The 19,174-nt window shown below is 47.1% G+C and overlaps 1 protein-coding gene across 1 annotated transcript in view; it reads right to left on the bottom strand.

Moving 5' to 3' along the window:
• The window catches only part of TENM4 (teneurin transmembrane protein 4), a 450,745-nt gene that overhangs the window by 51,838 nt on the left and 379,733 nt on the right, over positions 1 to 19,174 (bottom strand). The window contains exons 18-21 of the mRNA XM_056858091.1: positions 12,706 to 12,825; positions 7,384 to 7,645; positions 1,671 to 1,938; positions 120 to 263 (exon numbers count right to left, since the gene is read on the bottom strand). Coding sequence (XP_056714069.1) covers positions 120 to 263; positions 1,671 to 1,938; positions 7,384 to 7,645; positions 12,706 to 12,825 — 794 coding nt within the window. The remainder of the gene's footprint in view (positions 1 to 119; positions 264 to 1,670; positions 1,939 to 7,383; positions 7,646 to 12,705; positions 12,826 to 19,174) is intronic.

Here is a 19,174-nt window from a genome sequence, read left to right on the forward strand (position 1 = left end):
ATGGCGAAAAAGCATCTACAACGGCTCTGGAACTGTGTCAGCCCGGTGCTATTTTTATGATTGCAGTCGGGGCTGGGTGTGGGGGAGTGAGCGGCGGAGTTGGTAAGGAGCCAACGCACCACTCTGGATGTTGAGGGCGTGATGCTTGTCCAGAGACCAGCCTCCGAGTTTGGACGCGTCGATTTCGTAGCCCTGAAGCACCGCCGTCCTCTTCTCCCAAAGAATCAAGTCCGGACACGATTCGTATTCGAACCCCACTGAGACTGGGGGATGGGGCGGGGGGAGACAGAGAGAGACAGAGAGAGAGACTCATTGTTTAATCAACCCAGAAATGAGCACATGGTGTACAGTAGTGACTTATCATGGGGCTGTGGCCAAAAAGACCTTTCTGCAGATTTAGAACCAGTTTCTGATTGAAAAGACTGTCACATTCATGCAGAGTTTCCCTCTTGAGAGGTTACTGAGCCTTTTAAAAAAGGTCAACATGGTAATAGATGCTGAACGAATGCAATAATTATCTTAAAATTGCTCGAATGGGGAGATGTTTCTTAGCTACAGAACTCTCGAGGTTTCCCCGGTTTGCAATTTCGATCTTCTAACTCGGCAATGCTCACATGTGGCTCTTGGACACATCACCTGTGGCTCTTCTGAGCACCGTTTCCCAGTGAGGCGCCTTATAATTTACCTTATGGTCAGTTTTTAAGGTTGAAAAGAAATGCTTCACAAACGGAGGACTATAACAAGGCAGCAACAGAATTAAGTGAAACACTGTGACGAAGGGGTTATCCACAACACATTATCAGCTCAACACGTAAACGGGCAGATATGGTAGATAGATCCACTCTTTTTGTTTCTAAAGAACGTGCAAAACAAAATTTAACGGCTTCATTAAACTATACACCTTTGGCTACTAAGATTAAACGTATAATTCTCAAACATTGGCATATAGTACAGGGTATTGCGGGATGCTCAGAGCCTCCTTTAATTGGACTAAAAAGAACGGTCTCTTTAAGAGATATGCTGATACACACCGACTTCCATGTAACCCCACCCACCACAGGGGCGGTCGGCCACCATTGCTGTGGTTCATGCACAGTTTGCCGTTTTTCCCTCCTTGTGAAGAGCTTTACTCGGGAGGATACTGGCTTTAAATATGAACTGCGACATTTTACAAACTGTTCATCTTCAAACGTAATTTATCTTATAAAATGTCCGAGCCAATTAATTTACGTGGGTAAGACCTCATTGCCAGGTTCAATCCCCGGCATCGCCAATTAAGGGACTAGGCAGGTAGGTGAACGTGAAAGGCCTCTGCCTGAGACCCTGGAGAGCCGCTGCCGGTCTGAGCAGACAATACTGACTTTGATGGACCAAGGATCTGATTTCGTATAAGACAGCTTCATGTGTTCATGTGTTAACTGGAGATGCCGGGGACTGAACTTGGGACCTTCTGCGTGCAAACAGAGGCTCTTCCACTGAGCCACGCTCCTTTCCCTGAGAAACAAGGCTGCAAAGCAGCGATACCACTCAAAACACACATTAGGACGCTGTAAGGTGGCCCTGCAAGGTGAGTGCTCGAACCCGGCTCTCCCAGTTCCTCATCTGACACTCTTCAATCACACTGCCTGTCTCCCACGACCATCAACAAGACAACAGAAGCTGTCGCTTACCAAAGGCTTCCGACAGCCCGTACACCTTCTGGTTGTAGACGTCTGTCTTGTCCCATATGAAGTAATACGACAGGTCCGGACCGGCGGCAAACCACTTCCGGAAGAGGCGTCCCTCAACCGCTACCATGAGGTGGACTTTCATCAGGTTGAACGGTATGGTCGGATGGGTCAAGCTGATCCTCAGGACCGATTTGTAGCCGGACGTACGGCTACTCAGGTAGCTCAGCTTTATTTTACTGCCTGAAATTTTAATCTCTTCTTGTAAAGCCTGGAAAATAACAACAATAGCGACACAACGGGTGAAGCATTATTCAGTGGCGCTCACAGCAGGCTAAGCAATGTCAATAGAATTATAGGAATTTGGTTCTTTCACATACCTGAAGAAATCATTAACAAAAAAACCACTCCCAACACGCCCAGTTTATAGTATTGTTCTCAGAATAGGGGTTGGAATCTCAGAATCGATGTGTATTTTGGATGGTGGCATTTTAGGGCTTAAGAAGAAGAAGAAGAGTTGGTTTTTACATGCCGACTTTCTCTACCACTTAAGGAAGAACCAAACCGGCTTACAATCACCTTTCCTTCCCCTCCCCACAACAGACACCCTGTGAGGTAGGTGGTGCTGAGAGAGCGCTAAGACAGCTGTGACTAGCTCAAGGTCACCCAGCTGGCTTCGTGTGGAGGAGTGGGGAAACCAACCTGGTTCACCAGATCAGCGTCCACCGCTCATGTGGAGGAGTGGGGAAACCAACCCGGTTCTCCAGATCAGAGTCTACCGCTCCAAACCACCGCTTTCAACCACTACACCACACTGGTTCTCTGCTGGTCTGCTGGTAGAAAGTGCTGTCAAGTTGCAGCCAACTTATGGTGATCCCATAGGGCTTTCAAGGCAAGAGACAATGACGAGATTGGGCTAGCCTGGCCATCCAGGTCAGGGCGAAAGACAAACAAAGGTGGTTTGCCATTGCCTGCTCCACGTAGCAACCCTGGACTTCCTTGGCAGTCTCCCACCTAAGTACAAACCAAAGCTGACCCTCTTAGCTTCCGGTATCTGTTGAGATTGGGCTAGCCTGGGCCATCCATGTCAGGGCAAAAGACCTATAAAGGTGGCTTGCCATTGTCTGCCTCCGCATTGCAACCCTGAACTTCCTTGGCAGTCTCCCATCCAAGTACTAACCAGGCCTGACCCTGCTTAGCTTCTGGGATCTATGGCCTTTGATGTAAGGACACTTCCCCATGGTCACCTCACCGACTGCTTAGGGGCTTCCCTTTGATTATGCAGGCGTTTTGCGGCCATCAGAGGTTGCCGCACTCCCCCCCCCACACACATTTTGCCTGCATTTTCCAGCCTGAATCTTGAAAACGCAGGGGAAAACATGGGGGGAGAGCAAGGCGACCGCTGAAGGTTGCAAAACACCTGCATAATAAAAGGGAAGCCCTAAAGTAGTCGGTGAGGTGACTATGGGGAGACATCCCGGCATAAAAGGCCTATTAGATTGAGATAGTTGGGCCTGATGGTGCACTGAAACAGACCTGAATGTGCGTTTTTTCTAAACCTTTTACTATTTCACCATCTATGGAATGGTGAAGTAAGACACGTTCCTATATATATTCCAACACGAGTTTTTGGGAACAACGTTCAGCTGCAGGGTTCATTCAGCCAAACGCATGTGACATGTCACCGAGCGGCAATGAAAATATATATTCCAATACATATTCTGATATTCAAGCGAAACACTGGAAAATAAGAGGGGCAGAAGGCCTATGCACAGATAATCGGACAAATCATGGTGGAACAGAGCCAGTATGTGTGGGTATACATATCTTAGTATGACAGGGATCTATAACGAACAAAAGCATACAATTTACAGAATTTTCTTGAAAGCTTAGTAGACACAGAGGACTGCCTCAATAACCCAGACTACGTAAGAACATAAGAAAAGCCAAGCTGGATCAGACCAAGGCCCATCACGTCAAGCAGTCTGTTCACACAGTGGCCAACCTGGTGCCTCTAGGAAGCCCACAAACAAGACGACTGCAGCAGCATTGTCCTGCCTATGTTCCACCGCACCTAATATAATGGGCCTGCTCCTCTGATCCTGGAGAGAACAGGGATGCATCATGGCTAGCATCCATTTTTATTAATAGCCATGAATATCCCTCTCCTTCATGAACATGTCCACTCCCCTCTTAAAGCCTTCCAAGTTGGCAGCCATCACCACATCCTGGGGCAGGGAGTTCCACAATTTAACAAGCCTGAGCTTACTTTCACACATGCGGAATAACACACTTTCAGTCTACTTTTAATGCCCTTTGCAACTGGTTTTTACTGTACGAAACAGCAAAGGTCATTTATTCATGGGAGTTTTACCTGAGGTTCGTTGCTGGCTGGACCTACACTTTCCAGTTGGGAATCTCTGCACCAGCAGTCTCTAAGCTCAAATCAAGTCCTGCCCCTTAAATGCTGTTTTGTAATTGGCTTAATTCGCAGTGCTCACTGTGAGAGAAAATACCCCCCAACCCAATTGCTGCATAAAAAAGCATTTTAAGAACAAAAACCAACTGGAGCAATCTGAAAGGAGGGGGGGGGGGGAGAAATCCAAGCCTCGGTTTTCTTTTGCTTAGAAAAAGCCCCAAGGAAGCAGGAAGCATTTGAATCCCCGCCTCTTTACATGCTGCTTTGTGACCGGCTGTGAGAGAAGCCAAGCTTCTGTGTCCTATGCTTTGCCTTCTGCACTAAGATTTTAGCCAGGCTGAGCTCAGGGGAGAGGGAAGAGTTGGATTAACAGAGGAATGGGAAGACCTGGACATTGCGAGGGCTGGCAGTGAGGTCATTTCTAATGGAGGGAAAACTAATGCAGAACTCCAAGGAACAACTGAGTCAGACAGGGGGCGAACATGAGTCCAAGTTCCCATGCATAAATGACCAAAGTCCACTTGCAAATAATTTCTAAAGTGCACTGAAAATGGAATGGAAGTGCATTATTCAGCAAGTGTGAAAGTGCCCCTTGTCAGAGCTTGGACGCTAAGCAGGGTCTGCCCTGGTTAGTATTTGGATGGGAGGCCAGCAAGGAAGACCTGGGGTACGATGCACCTCTCCTCATCTCGTGCCTAGAAAACCCCATGAAGGATCACCATGAGTTGGCTGCGATTTGACAGCACTTAATTATTAAAGGACACATCGATGTGTTTTCAACAATTTTTCAGAAAACTTTTCCTAACGGCTTGGATGCTGGAGATATCTGCAAAGACAGCAGCGAGCTGAAATAAATGCTCATGCTGACCACCAAAGGCCAAACTGTTCCGTCTCTTGGCAAGGGCATGTGGAAACAGTTGCATTAGCTATCACGTCTGCTGCTGGTGAACAGGGTGGATATTTTTAATAGTGGGGGCTTTTAATTACATTTATAAAAACCATCCTGTCCTTTCCCTCTGCTGGTTAATTTTAATTGCACAATCATCATAAAAGGATGCTTAGGGCAATTAGCAGAGACCCCAAATACATCCTGAAAAGGGTAATTCACAAGCCAGGAGCCGCCGCAAAGTGACAGCTAGGAAAAGCCAAAGCGCCGTTCTGTGGCTCTCGGACTATGTCCAATGCGGCCTTTTCAATTTGCATAGCTCCACCATGTAGAAGGGTGAGAAACAACAGAGCTGGGAAAAGCCAGGATGTTTTTTCCCCCCTTCTTCTTTTTTTAAAAAAATTATGTATTTTACATGCTTAGCAACCAGGCATGCTGGGATCTTAGGCAGCCAGTTACAAGCGGAGCAGTGTTAGGCGATGAGGGGCGTGCGGGGAGTAATCCTTTAATGCAACCTGTCTTTGTAGCCGGCTCGCTCGGGAGACAGGCAGGCAGAACTAACGACCAAGGATGCGTCTCGTCCAATTCCGTGTTAGGAAATGATTGCTTCTCTCAAGTGTGGTCCGCCCTTATTGACTGACTGCTGTTTTGTAGGAAAGGTCAATCGCGGAGGGAAGCGACGATGCCAAGCTAGTGCTGGTGAAAGGCGCAGGGAAGGGTACGGCGTAAAACGTCAGCATGCTCACGCCGTGACTCCGAGCTTAAACTAAATCTTAACCCTCAAGGACTACTACCCCTGCTTCTACTGGATAAGTTGAGAGCCCTTATCTGGCCCATGAGGCAGCTGAGGCAGCCACCCCCCATCCCAATCTGGGCTGGCGAGGCATTGCCCGACCCGACCAAGTGACATTTATGTCTTATCAGGCCCTTGTAACAAATGAGTTCAACACCTCTGGCTCATACCCTGGAAAACTTGTGGATCCTGAAGCAGGGTTAGGGTTAGGAAACGACTGGATGAGGAATCTTTTGCCCGCTAGTCTGAGAATGCCACTCTCTGGCTGCCGAGGCAGGTGAGAGCCCCCAGCTCTGATCATATTGCAGGGAGGAGGGATTACCTAACTTTTTTTTTTGCCGTCAAGTCACAGCTGACTTATGGAGACCCTGTAGGGTTTTCAAGGAGAGAGACGTTCAGAGGTGGTTTGCCATTGCCTGCCTCTAGTCCTTGGAGGTCGCCCATCCAAATACTTGTTGGGTCGAGGTCACCCAGCAAGTTTCCATGGCAGAGTGGGGATTCGAACCTGGGTTTCCCAGATCCTAGTCCGACACCTTAACCACTACACCTTGCTGGCTCTCTCCTAACTAACTTACTCAAAGAATATTACTGCATTCTATTCCAAAAGACCTTGAGCAGGCAAAAGAGTTTCCGTCTAGACCTTAGGAAGAATTTTCTAACAGTTAGAGCGGTTCCTCAGTGGAACAGGATTCCTTGGGAGGTGGTGGGCTCTCCTTCCCTGGAGGTTTTGAAGCAGAGGCTAGATGGCCATCTGTCAGCAATGCCGATTCTATGACCTTAGGCAGTTCATGAGAGGGAGGGCATCTTGGCCTTCTTCTGGGCATGGAGTAGGGGTCACTGGGTGTGAGTGGGGGAGGTATTTGTGAATTTCCTGCATTGTGCAGGGGGTTGGGCTAGATGACCCTGGTGGTCCCTTCCAACTCTATGATTCTATGTCAGGAAGATTGGGGGGGGGGAAAGCCCTACCCCATACATTGTTCTCTGCCTCATCCCCTCTCTTCCTACACTTTCCAGTGCCCTTACTGGTATTGCTTGATAGTGGTGGGCAGAGAACCAGCTGAAAGGAAAGTATCCCCTTCCTTCTTTCATCAAAGTGCACCGGATGAAGGTACAATGGCACCCAAAGCCCTCTGGGAAACGTAGTTCTCATGGCAGGCATCAGCAGCAGGCATACCGAGGTGAACACATGAAGCTGCCTAATACTGAATCAGGCCCTTTGGTCCATCAAAGTCAGTATTGTCAACTCAGACCAGCAGTGGGTCTCCAGGGACTCAGGCGGAGGTCTTTCACATCACCTACTTGCCTGGTCCCTTTAAGTGGAGATGCCGGGGATTGAACCTGGGACCTTCTGCATGCCAAGCAGATGCTCCACCACTGAGCCACAGCCCCTCCCCTGAGCCACAATAGTGGAATTGGGGCTCCCCATGTCACCCCTGTGACTTTTGGAACCAGGCTTAGGGTACCCGAGCTTTTTGCTGGTCTACTGGCAAACAGCTCGGTTTCGCCAAGGCCGATTCGAGGGGAGGACGAGGGGGCTCATTCATCACCACGGCTCAGCAGGGACACAGGAGGCTGCCATGTGGAGATATCCCACCCCCTCCCTCAGTTTGGTTCACACCTGGATCTCTGGAACGATGGGGCCTCTCTCGGAACAGGAGCTGGCAAATGCAGTCAGGGGTGACGGCGAGACCACAGGATTGGGCCGGGCAAAGTTGCTGAGGTCACAACTCGGGATGTCGTTTTCTTCATGCCTCATGACGATAGTTTCCATGACAAAGAAGCGATCCCACGGCAGCCAGAGGGTGTGTTCTTGGGTGATGAAGGGAGCCCGTTCAAAATGGAGGATGATGGAGATCCCGCCATTAGTGACAAGGTCAAAGCTGTTGAGAAACAGACACAAGGGACGGGGAAAAAGAAAACCAACCAATTAATATTAAGGCGTCAGCTACTGTGGCTGCTGAAAACTGCCGCAAGAACGGCAGTGATCCCCCCCTTCTTATATCCTGGTGAAATTTCCCTTGAAAAACCAGATTGTGCGGACTTTCCCTAAAATGAAAACAAAAATGACAACGAGTAGTGTGCAAAGAAAATCTTTCACCTCTTCCGAAAGAAAGCAACAGCACAAGGGTGTAAGAAAGCAACAGCACAAGGGTGGGAGAAAGAGCCAGCATTTAATTGTGAAGAAAAATAATCTTCAGATCACCCCATCTACCCAGAAGTAGGGTCGTGCAAAAAAAAAAATGCAGTAAATTTTGGGTTCGAGTTTATTTGGTCCGATTTTTTTCAGGAAACCCGAAATAAGCCGAATTCCCATACCAGTAAAGCCTATGGGGACTTTTCGTGACTTTTTGCGGCTCCTGGGGGGTATTTTTGCACGTGGAGTCCCCAAATTCGCATTGCAGCTACAAGGAACTCTCCTTGCAGGAACCCTTCAAGTTTGGTGAAGTTTGGATCAGGGGATCCGAAGTTATGGGGTCTGGAAGGGGTCACCCCCACTCCATACAGAAGCTCGTCAGATTCTCTGATCCTCGCCTAGACGCCCATGCTTTTCTATGGAGGAAGGGGCAACCCCATAAAAACAGATTCTCTGACCCAATCTTCCCCAAACTTTGGTGTTTGTGCAAGGACAGTCCCTTCATGCTACCCTGAATATTTGGGAACTCTCCCTCCCAAAATGCCCTCACAGGAGCTTTGCAAAGAAAAACCCATGGCGTCAATGGTGGGAACTTTCAATTAGCCTACTTGCAACATAGACACGATGTGGAGAGGAAGTAGCGAGTGCTGACGTTGATGACTTTCAATTAGCCTACTTGCAACATAGACGCGATGTGGAGAGGAAGTAGCGAGTGCTGACATTGATGGGGCACTAAGGAAGGGAGAGTTAACTCTTTCCCCTATGCTGCCTCCGCAGCCCCCCTCCCCCGCTTTAAGTTTCTTGTAGTGAAAAAAGGACAATATGGGAACCCAGTCATACCTCAACCAGGGCTTAAAGCTGCCACCAGAGGGGAAAGGAGGGGACTTTTCAGTATGGAAAACAATATTAGCTAAACCCCCCCCCCCAAGCAGATCTCACCCCTACTGCATGGCAGTTGCTAGGGTTGCCAACCTCCAGGTGGTTATTCAAGAATAGCGCAGTCACTATGGCTTCTAAAAATTATATATCACCAATGACACACAAGTGTAAACAAAATCGACTAATATGTATTGTTCATGTGCTGCCTCAGCCGCGTTATGAGATTCATACAATTTAGTTTCAAAAAACAAACAAACACTTTATACTTAATATGTTATATGCACATATAGCAGTGAAAATATATCATACAACAAACAAAAATCATCAACAAGACAGGATTCCGGTATATGCCCTGTTTCAAAGTAAATTTCCTCAGTTGGTAAGTATAAAAGTATAAACAGGGCATATACCGGAATCCTGTCTTGTTGTTGATTTTTGTTTGTTGTATGATATATTTTCACTGCTATATGTGCATATAACATATTAAGTATAAAGTGTTTATTTATTTTTTGAAACTAAATTGTATGAATCTCATAACGTGGCTGAGGCAGCACATGAACAATACATATAGTCAATTTTGTTTACACTTATGTGTCACTGGTGATATATAATTTTTAGAAGCCATAGTGACTGCACTATTCTTGAATAACTACATAATTGCAGACCAAGTATATATTTTTCTGTAACCTCCAGGTGGTGGCTGGAGATCTCCCACTATTACAACTGATCTCCAGGTGAAAGAGATCAGTTCCCCTGGAGAAAATGGCCACTTTGGCAATTGGACCCTATGGCATTCAAGTCCCTTCCCTCTCCAAACCCTGCCCTCCTCAGGTTCCACCCCCAAAATCTCCAGGTATCTCCAGGCAACTCTGTGTGTAATCCATCAGCATTCATTATGTTATTAGGCTTTTTGTCAGCCTACTTGGTTACCTGATTGTCAACAGGACCAGAAATAAAAACCAGGAGTCTCAGAGACAAAGTCCCATGGGAGGGAGTGTGTGCGTCATTGCCAAAACAAAAATACTTCTGACAGGACAGATTTATTTCCATCTGTGCAGCGAAAGCGGAACTTCTTGATTGTAAAACGGAAGCATTTATTCTGCAATTCAAGTAGGGACACATCTTAATTTTTTAAACTGAAGTATTTCTTTTTGCGATTTAAGTAGGGACCTCGAATTCACAGGACTGGTCTGCCCGCTGACTCTCCCAAACTGATTTACTGCTTCCCAGCAAACCAAATAGCGTTTAAGTCTTGATTAGGGCATTATCAACTGTGAGCCTTTGGCAAAGACTCGAAACCAGCCTGAGACGGAACACTAAAGGCGGCCGGGGGTGGGGGGATATAGGAAGAGCTGGGTTTTTTCCCTTCTTCCAATACCCCCTCCCAACCTCAAATTACGTGGTGCAGCGGTTAAGAGCGGTGGTTTGGAGCGGTGGACTCTGATCGGGAGAACCGGGATCGATTCCCCACTCCTCCACATGAGCGGCGGACGCTAATCTGGTGAACCGGGTTGGTTTCCCCACTCCTACACACGAAGCCAGCTGGGTGACCTTGGGCAAGTCACAGCTCTCTTGGAGCTCTCTCAGCCCCACCTACCTCACAGGGTGTCTGTTGTGGGAAGGGAAGGGGATTGTAAGCCGGTTTGAGTCTCCCTTAAGTGGTAGAGAAAGTCGGCATATAGAAACCAACTCTTCCTCTTCTTCAAATTGCGTCTACCAAACTGCTGGGAAATCAGGAGTCGTTTATGGAATCACCCCAGCTGCCCTCAGTGGTGAGCCAGAGTTGATAGGACGAATGGACTCTAATGAGCATTGGGAAGGCATTCGGACCAATTTGGGGGAGGGCTAGGGGAAGCTACCTCTTGGGCCCGCCGTGCAACCTGACTCAAAAGGGAAGGCATTGATCTTATGTCAGGCGAGCTCAACAGATGCACAAAGCATAGAGGCGACACTGTGTTGCAGGAGACGCGGCCTGCTCGTCGGCTCCTGCCTTCGCCTTGAAGTTACCTTGCTCGGGCAAAGCGGGGAAAAAGAAAAGACAAGAAAAAGAGCCCCTCTAGCAGAATCAAAATTAATACTGGCAAAACTCTCTTCACATCAAGAGGCATCAAAGCGATCCCTCTGATGGGGTGCGTGCACGTGTGTGTGTGCTGTTGATGTCTCTGCCTTTGTGGAATTTGTTCTGCCATGTAAGGTCTATCTAGTCGATAGTCTGAGGCAAGGGTTTTGTTGTTGTTCTCAAAAGAAGTCAGTTTTGTGGTTTAATTCTTTGATTCGTTACACAGAGCATCGGATCTGGTTCGGGTTGCCAACTCTGGGTTGGAAAACACCTGGAGATTTGGGGGGTGACTATGCCTGTGTCTACTTTCAATTTTATTTGAAACATAGAATCATAAAGTTGGAAGGGACCACCAGGGCCATCAAGTCCAACCCCCTGCACAATGCAGGAAATTCACAACTACCTCCCCCCTCCACACCCCTAGTGACCAGAAGATGGCCAAGATGCCCTCCCTCTCATCATCTGCCTAAGGTCACAGAATCAGCATTACTGACAGATGGCCATCTAACCTCTTCTTAAAAACCTCCAGGGAAGGAGAGCTTAACCACCTCCCGAGGAAGCCTGTTCCACTGACCAGCTGCTCTGACTGTTAGAAAATTCTTCCTAATGTCTAGACGGAAACTCTTTTGGTTTAATTTCAACCCGTTGGTTCTGGTCCGACCTTCTTGAGCAACAGAAAACAACTCGGCACCCTCCTCTATATGACAGCCCTTCAAGTACTTGAACATGGTTATCATATCCCCTCTCAGTCTTCTCCTCTTCAGGCTAAACATACCCAACCTTTCCTCATAGGACTTGGTTCCTATGCTTCAAGTTAATACACCCACAGTGCAATCTTACATAGAATTACTCTGATCTGAACTCACTGAACTCAGTAGCCTTAGATGGGGATAACTCTGGATTCAACTGAGCTTTCAGAGTGCTAACCTAGTGTACTGGACACAAAACTGATCAAGGGTTTCAGTGGCTAAGAAAGCCTCGGTCAGTTTTCTTTCAGGTTCACAGGCCAGGAGCTGCGCTCATCCAAAATAATAAGCTAAAAGGAATCATTCACCGTACTGAAGACAAAATTCATGGAGGCTTTCTCAGCCCCTGAAACCCTCCCTCATCTCCCTAATGGAGAGACAACCTGATTTGTAAGCTGATTTCCCCTCCCCTTGGGGCAGAAAACAGTTTTTTGGGGGGGAGCCATTGCAAAAGCATTGTGAGAAAGCACCCACCCAATTTATTCCCTGTCACCTGTATTTATTGTTAATGAACATCACAGCAGGCAGCTGCAAAGGAAAGAGGAAAGCACCTCCCATCTAGAGGACGCTCACTGAAAATGGAAATATTTCATATAATTAAAAGAATGCGGACAATTTCAGACAGGAAGGAGGCAAGGGCAGACCAGGGGGGACGGGGGAAGGCCCCCAGAAAGTAGTATGAGAACAAATGCAAGCCCTATCGAGAACATCTGCAAATGGTTCGAATGCAAACATTTTGTGAAACATTCCAACAGCAGACATGTTGTGAACCAAACAATCTCAACGACCAAACATCTCCGAAAAACAAATACTATTCCGCGAAACTCTTCTGTAAGCATAAACCCCAACATGCAATAGAATCACTCCTCCACATGTATTTGAATTTATCGAAGAATGAAGAAAACGTTTCTAATAAAGTCTACTTGTCCAAATTGCAAAAAAAGTTTGAAATATTGCGAGAATTAGCCAAATGTGACACAGAGACATGAAGTGAGAACATGCTGTTTGAAAAATTGCGCCAATAGACTCGCTCGAAAATATAATATCCGCGAAGCACAGCAAAACGAAGCAAGGTATGCCTGTACCCCATATGGCCGAAGATGGGAGAGGGACACCATATACCTGCCGTCTTGTCTGCTGATCGTGTAGCCATAAAGGGGGTTGTTAGCAAAACTGATGTTCACGCCGACAAGCGGGGTCCCGTCGGATGTCATCACCTGTCCACGAATCACACAAGGGTGGCTGCACAGAAGTGAAAAAGAAAAGAGTTTTAAACATTATCAGCACAATAAACCCGTGTGGTAGGCTGGATGGGGGGAGAAAAACTCGTCCCAAGAATACCGTCAGTTTTTCCTTGCACAGTGGGGAGTTTGAATTACAGGCTCCCACATCCAACATATTAACCACCATACCACACTATCTCTGAAGAGGCAAAGTCTAGGAAAAGCTTTAGAACAGGGTGTCGAACTCATTTGTTATGAGGGCCGGGTATGACATAAATCTCACTTGGTTGGGCTGGGCCACGTCTCGCCAGATCAGACTGAGAGTGTGGGGGTGGTTTCCTCGGCTGGCTGGATAAGAGTTCTCAAGGGGCCAGATCCAGCCCACGGGCTTTATGTTTGACACTCTGGCTTTAGCATTTGATTCGAATGGCATTCAGAAACTGGATAGTGTTCCTGGATGTATGAGAACCTTTGCACGTTAGCAAGAACGAAGGGCCTTTGTAGGAGGTACTAAGATTTTTTGTAATCTCTTATGAAAGTGGATGAGAACTCAAGCTTCACTTTGGTGCTAGCGATTTCTGGGAAGGCAGCCTGGTAGCAAGTCTACTTGGCACATTTTTATCCTGTCCTTCCTCTAAGGAGCTCAGGACTACACACTCGGTTCTCCTCTTCTCCCCATTATCTTCCCAAGAGCCCCGCGAGGTAGGCAAGGATGAGTGATTGACCCACAGTCACCCAACGAATGTCACAGCTGAACAGAGTCCTGAATGGAGAGTCTTCCTAGTTTGACACTCTAACCACGGGACCTCACTGGCTCTCTGAAGCAAACCTGTGAATGTAAAGTTGTCGAATGCCAGAAAAGGAGGCAGTTATCACTGATCTCAGCTAATTCTGCTCCAGTCAAGTATGTAGGAATGGGAGGGGAGGTGGCATGGTACAGCTTGGTCTCGTCAGATCTCGGAAGCTAAGCAGGGTCGGTACTTGGAAGGGAGACCTCCAAGGAAGATTCTGCAGAAGAAGGCAATGGCAAAGCACCTCTGCTTCTCGCTTGCCTTGAAAGCCCCTTGCTGGGGTCACCATAAGTCGGCTGTGACTTGATGGCACTTTACACGGACACACTCACACACACACAATCTCAGGATGGAAGGTGGCATGGTATAGCACAATCTCATCAGAATTTGGAAGCTAAGCAGAGTCAGTGCTTGGAAGGGAGACCACCAAGGAAGACTCTGCAGAGGAAGGCAATGGCTAACCGCCTCTGCTTCTCACTTGCCTTGAAAGCCCCTTCTGGGGTTGCCAGAAGTCGGCTGCGACTTGACGGCTCTTTACACACACTCAAATGTATAGGAATCTCTGAGTAGTAAACCATACATAGCCCCACTATCAGAATTTGGAGAGAGGGACTCTTTCCCTCTCTGTTTGGTTATGGTGAACAATGAAGTGTTCAAGGGCAAGGTGAAATGGAGACGTCCCTGACTAAAATGGTGGCCATGGGACAGTCTGAGGCACTTTCTAGAGATGAAGTTGCTTATGGCATCATTGTAAAGGGGAAAAGGGAGATTGCACGAGAAGATTAAAGCTTGGAGTCTCCCTTTACTGCTCTAAACAAGGGGGGAAAACAAGATTTTTTTAAGGGTTCAGCAAGAGGATTCCAAAGTGATAATCTGGTCACATTGAAACCGGGGGCTACAAAGAGATTGGAGCGGCACGAACAAATCTGTACTTGTCCAAATGCAGCCGAGAGGGATGAGCGGAAGAAAAATGATGAAGAGGTTAAACGCCACACTTTGCCTGATGAGATTTTTTTTTTTTTGGTATTAAAAAAAATTCATTTCCCCGAGTGATAAAATTTGCCCCATTTGGGAAAATCAATTAACACCACACCTCGTAAGAATCTGGCCTCTCGCGGGTCAACCCGTCCTTTCTGGAGGCGAGACTACCCACAATGCAATGAGCCCCAAAGGAACCCGGTTAATGCTAATTTAGTCAGCCATTTCCTTCAGAAGACCTTGGTCTAAATGCAATTACACTGCAAACAATTTAAGTGGCATGGCAAAGAGAGTCTTTTCTCTCAGTCCCGCTCAGGAAAGTCTCTCGATATATGTACATACAATTATCTCTCCCGTTAACAGGAGGAGATCCATTTCAATCAGCCCTAGCCCTTTCAATAGGGTGCTTTAGTAAAACTGGATTTCTTGCAGTTGAAGACTCAGCAATCCACTCATCGATTAATATGGTCCCCTCTTATGAGTTTGCTTACATTTGCTTTGAAGTTATTTTTGGGAAACCGCTTTGATGCAAGTTGGGAAGAACACTTTTAATCGAAACAACTCTTTAGTTGCTATTTTTAATTAGTCCTTCCCAGAGCCCTGATTTTTTTTTTAATTGACCTCTGGGATTCCCTTAATATCTGGGAAAGATAAGTTTACTTCTAAATTGCAAGAATGTAGATGGTAATTTTGGCATATAATAATCTGAGACTGTCATATTATCAAGTAATGCATAATTCACTAGGAGACTAAATTAATGTATCTCTATTCCCCTGGGTGAAGCGGGCAGTTCTATGCCAAGCAAAGGAAGTGTAGTGACCATTGCCTCAAAAAGAGTCAAAGAGGGGAAATCCTGTATTTCACAGTATACATTGTTCTGTCAGGCTACAAAACACGAGGATAGTTTTCAGGAGGGCTGAATTCGTGTCCAGTAGCACCATATAGGCCAATATGATTTCAAGAGTTAAATCTCCCTTCGTCAGATAGAAGTAGGAATGGAGGTTCCTATCTGACGAGGGGAGGGGCTGAGAGCCTCTGCTAAGCATGCAGAAGGTCCCAGGTTCGATCCCCGGCATCTCCAGTTAAAGGGACTAGGCCAGTAGGTGATGTGAAAGACCTCAGCCTGAGACCCTGGAGAGCCGCTGCCGGTCTGAGTAGACAATACTGACTTTGATGGACCAAGGGTCTGATTCAGTATAAGGCAGCTTCATGTGTTCATGTGAGGTTCCTATCTGACGAGGGGAGCCTTGACTCTTGAAAGCTTATACCCCCCAAAATCTCTTCGATCTTTAAATTGCTACTGGACTCAAATCTGAAAAATACATGTATCTTAGTGGCTTTGGAAACTGAACCCACAAAGAAGAAAGTTCCCAAGAGACCACCCAACCCTTGTCTTCTACATGTACAGGTGTTGCAAGCGAAGAAGAGTTTGTTTTTATATGCTGATTTTCTCTACCTTTTAAGGAGAATCAAACCAGCCTACAATCACCTTCCCTTCCCCTCCCCACAACAGGCACCCTGTGAGGTAGGTGGGGTTGAGAGAGTTTGGAGAGAACTGTGACTAGCCCAAGGTCACCCAGCAGGCTTCACACGTAGGAATGGGGAAGGCAATGGAAAACCACCTTGCTTGCCTTGACAGCCCCTCGCTGGGGGTTGCCACGAATCAGCTGTGACTTGATAGCATTAACGTACATACATATAGCAAACTGCTACTATGGGAAATTAGAATTTAAAAAGTGGTTGTGCAGACATGTTCCCGCGCCACCTGTTTGTAATGCCAGTGAGTTCCAGCAAGGACTGGGCATACGCCGGGCAGCAGGAAAACAAAACAAGCAATTATATTCGGCAACAAACAGTGCGCCAACCAGCCGCCGTCAGGCTGAGCGTGCGGACCGAAATCCTTGACGTTGGACAGACAGTCCGCTGCAGGGTATTGTGAAGCGTCAAGGAGGGACGGAGGGACTATGACAGATTTGCGGAGGAACTGTCAGGAGTGTGAGATGGAGGAGAAGGTGAAGGAAAGGAAGTGAATAAACACATAAACAAATGTTGAATCAAAATAACCCCACAGCCATTTGTAAAACAAGGTATTTCTAGTTAAGGTTTTTCAAGGAAAAACAGGAGAACCACGGTAAACATGCAGCGGCTGCTGAAATTGGCGGCCCAACCTCTAGGTGTCCTAACCAGCTTGAATGTAAGAACATAAGAACATAAGAAAGGCCCTGCTGGATCAGACCCAGGCCCATCAAGTCCAGCAGTCTGTTCACACCGTGGCCAACCAGGTGCCTCTAGGAAGCCCACAAACAAGACGACTGCAGCAGCACCATCCTGCCTGTGTTCCACAGCACCTAAGATAATAGGCACACTCCTCTGATCCTGGAGAGAATAGGTATGCATCATGATTAGTATCCGTTTTGACTAGTGGCCATGGATAACCCTCTCCTGCATGAACATGTCCACTCCCCTCTTCAAGCCTTCCAAGTTGGTAGCCATCACCACATCCTAGGCCAGGGAGTTCCACAATAAGAACCTAAGAAAAGCCCTGCTGGATCAGACCCAGGCCCATCAAGTCCAGCAGTCTGTTCACACAGCGGCCAACCGGGTGCCTCTAGGAAGCCCACAAGCAAGATGTCTGACTGAACTCCCTTCCTCTTGTGAGGTCACGACGGTCTGCATTTCCTCATCACTTCTTCACCTTATTGGCTAACGATGGCGAGGGGAACGCAGAATGTTGTGATATCATAATTCTAGGGACGTTCCCATCAATGTTATGGACTGTGCCCATGCCCTGATTTTGGGAGCCCTTGGAAAAAGCACCCTCGGTGGCCTAGTCTAATCTAGATTCAAGTCCACTAGCAATTTAGAGACTAACAAGATTTGGGTGTGTGTGTGTAAGCTTTCGAGAGTCAAAGCTCCCTTTGTCAGATAGAGACCTCCATTGCTACTTGTAACTGGAAAAGGGAGCTTTGACTCCCAACAAGCTCATACCCCCAAAATCTTGTGAGTCTCTAAGGTACTAGTGGACTCCAGTCTAACTCTGGTCTAATATGGACACGATGAGCATGCAAACCAAGGATTCTCCCAGCTGCCTCTGACATTCTTGGGAATTTTGTCCAAAATGAGAATTGTGATGCTGCCGGGGACTGTGGGAATTCTGTAAATATTGAGGCCCTGGGATATGTATCGGCTTCCAAATGCTGGAGCCTTGGTGACAGAGAAAGAGGGGCAGACTAGACACACAGCTGCCATTTTTAGTGGCAGCCATACTTTTAGCATTCTGCGACTAAGTGTAACCATCCACCTGACAACTCCTCTTTACTTAACCTCTACCAAAAACAAAGTTTAAGGAGATACAGCTGCATCTCCTGACATTCGTCTGTTCTCCTTCCTTGAGTCTCCTGTTCTACCAGCTCTCTCTAGGATAGCCAACCTCCAGGTGGGACCCGGAGATCTCCCAGAATTACATCAGATCTCTAGACAATACAGATCAGCTTACCTGCCTTGGAGGGTTGACTCTATGGCATTATACCCTGCCCCAAATCCCATAAGAACCTAAGAAAGGCCATGCAGGATCAGACCAAGGTCCATCAAGTCCAGTAGTCTGTTCACAGTGGCCAACCAGGTGCCTCTAGGAAGCCCACAAACAAGACGACTGCAGCAGCATCCTGCCTGTGTTCCACAGCACCTCATACAATAGGCATGCTCCTCTAAGAATGGAGAGAATAGGTATGCGTCATGACTAGTATCCATTTTGACTAGTAGCCTTGAATACCCCTCTCCTCCATGAACACATCCACTCCCCTCTTAAAGCCTTCCAAGTTGTCAGCCATCACCACATCCTGGAGAAGGGAGTTCCACACTTTAACTATGTGTTGTGTGAAGAACATACTTCCTTTTACCCATTTTGAATCCCGCTCTCCACAGGCACCACTCCCAATTCTCCAGGAATTTCACAACCTGGAGTTGGCAACCCTACCCCTCATTCTGTTGCTTCTTCCACAATGTAAACAGGAAGTGACGTAGAAAGTTTGTGATCTCTGTTCCTAGAAATTTACGTTATGATCAGTATACCTCTTAATGATCAGTGCAATCCTAAACAGAGTTACTCCAGTCTAAGCCCATTAAAATGAATTGCTTAGGATTGCACTGGAAGTGGATGTTTAAACATGGGTGGGGAGACGTTTCTTTCCAGTGAATACTTCAGACTTTGAAGATCGCCAGATATTTTTTCCTCCAGCCTAAGTAATGACTTGACAGCGGGCTTGAAGACGGAAGGAAGAACACGGATCAAGAGGATAGACAGGGTTTCGTTTTGATGGCCCCCTAGAGACTGGTAATGATTAAAGAAGTTTGAATGCCAAAAAAGAGAAAGAAATGGACAGGAGCCAGTGGCCGGCTGTCAGTCACGTCGACAGTCAGCAGAAGCTTTTTGCGATCGCTTCTGAGGTGCACCTTAGAGCATGCACAAAATATGCCTGTTTTCCGTTGGCCAGAACTGTAATGTTAAGTCAGGCATAGTTGCAAAACTGTTGGCTGTTTCCACCCTAAAAATCTGCAACAGTGACTGACTGAATAGATTTCTGAACAGTAGGGAAAATG

Source organism: Euleptes europaea, chromosome 12 (assembly GCF_029931775.1).
Source record: "Euleptes europaea isolate rEulEur1 chromosome 12, rEulEur1.hap1, whole genome shotgun sequence".
Classification (NCBI taxonomy): domain Eukaryota; kingdom Metazoa; phylum Chordata; class Lepidosauria; order Squamata; family Sphaerodactylidae; genus Euleptes; species Euleptes europaea.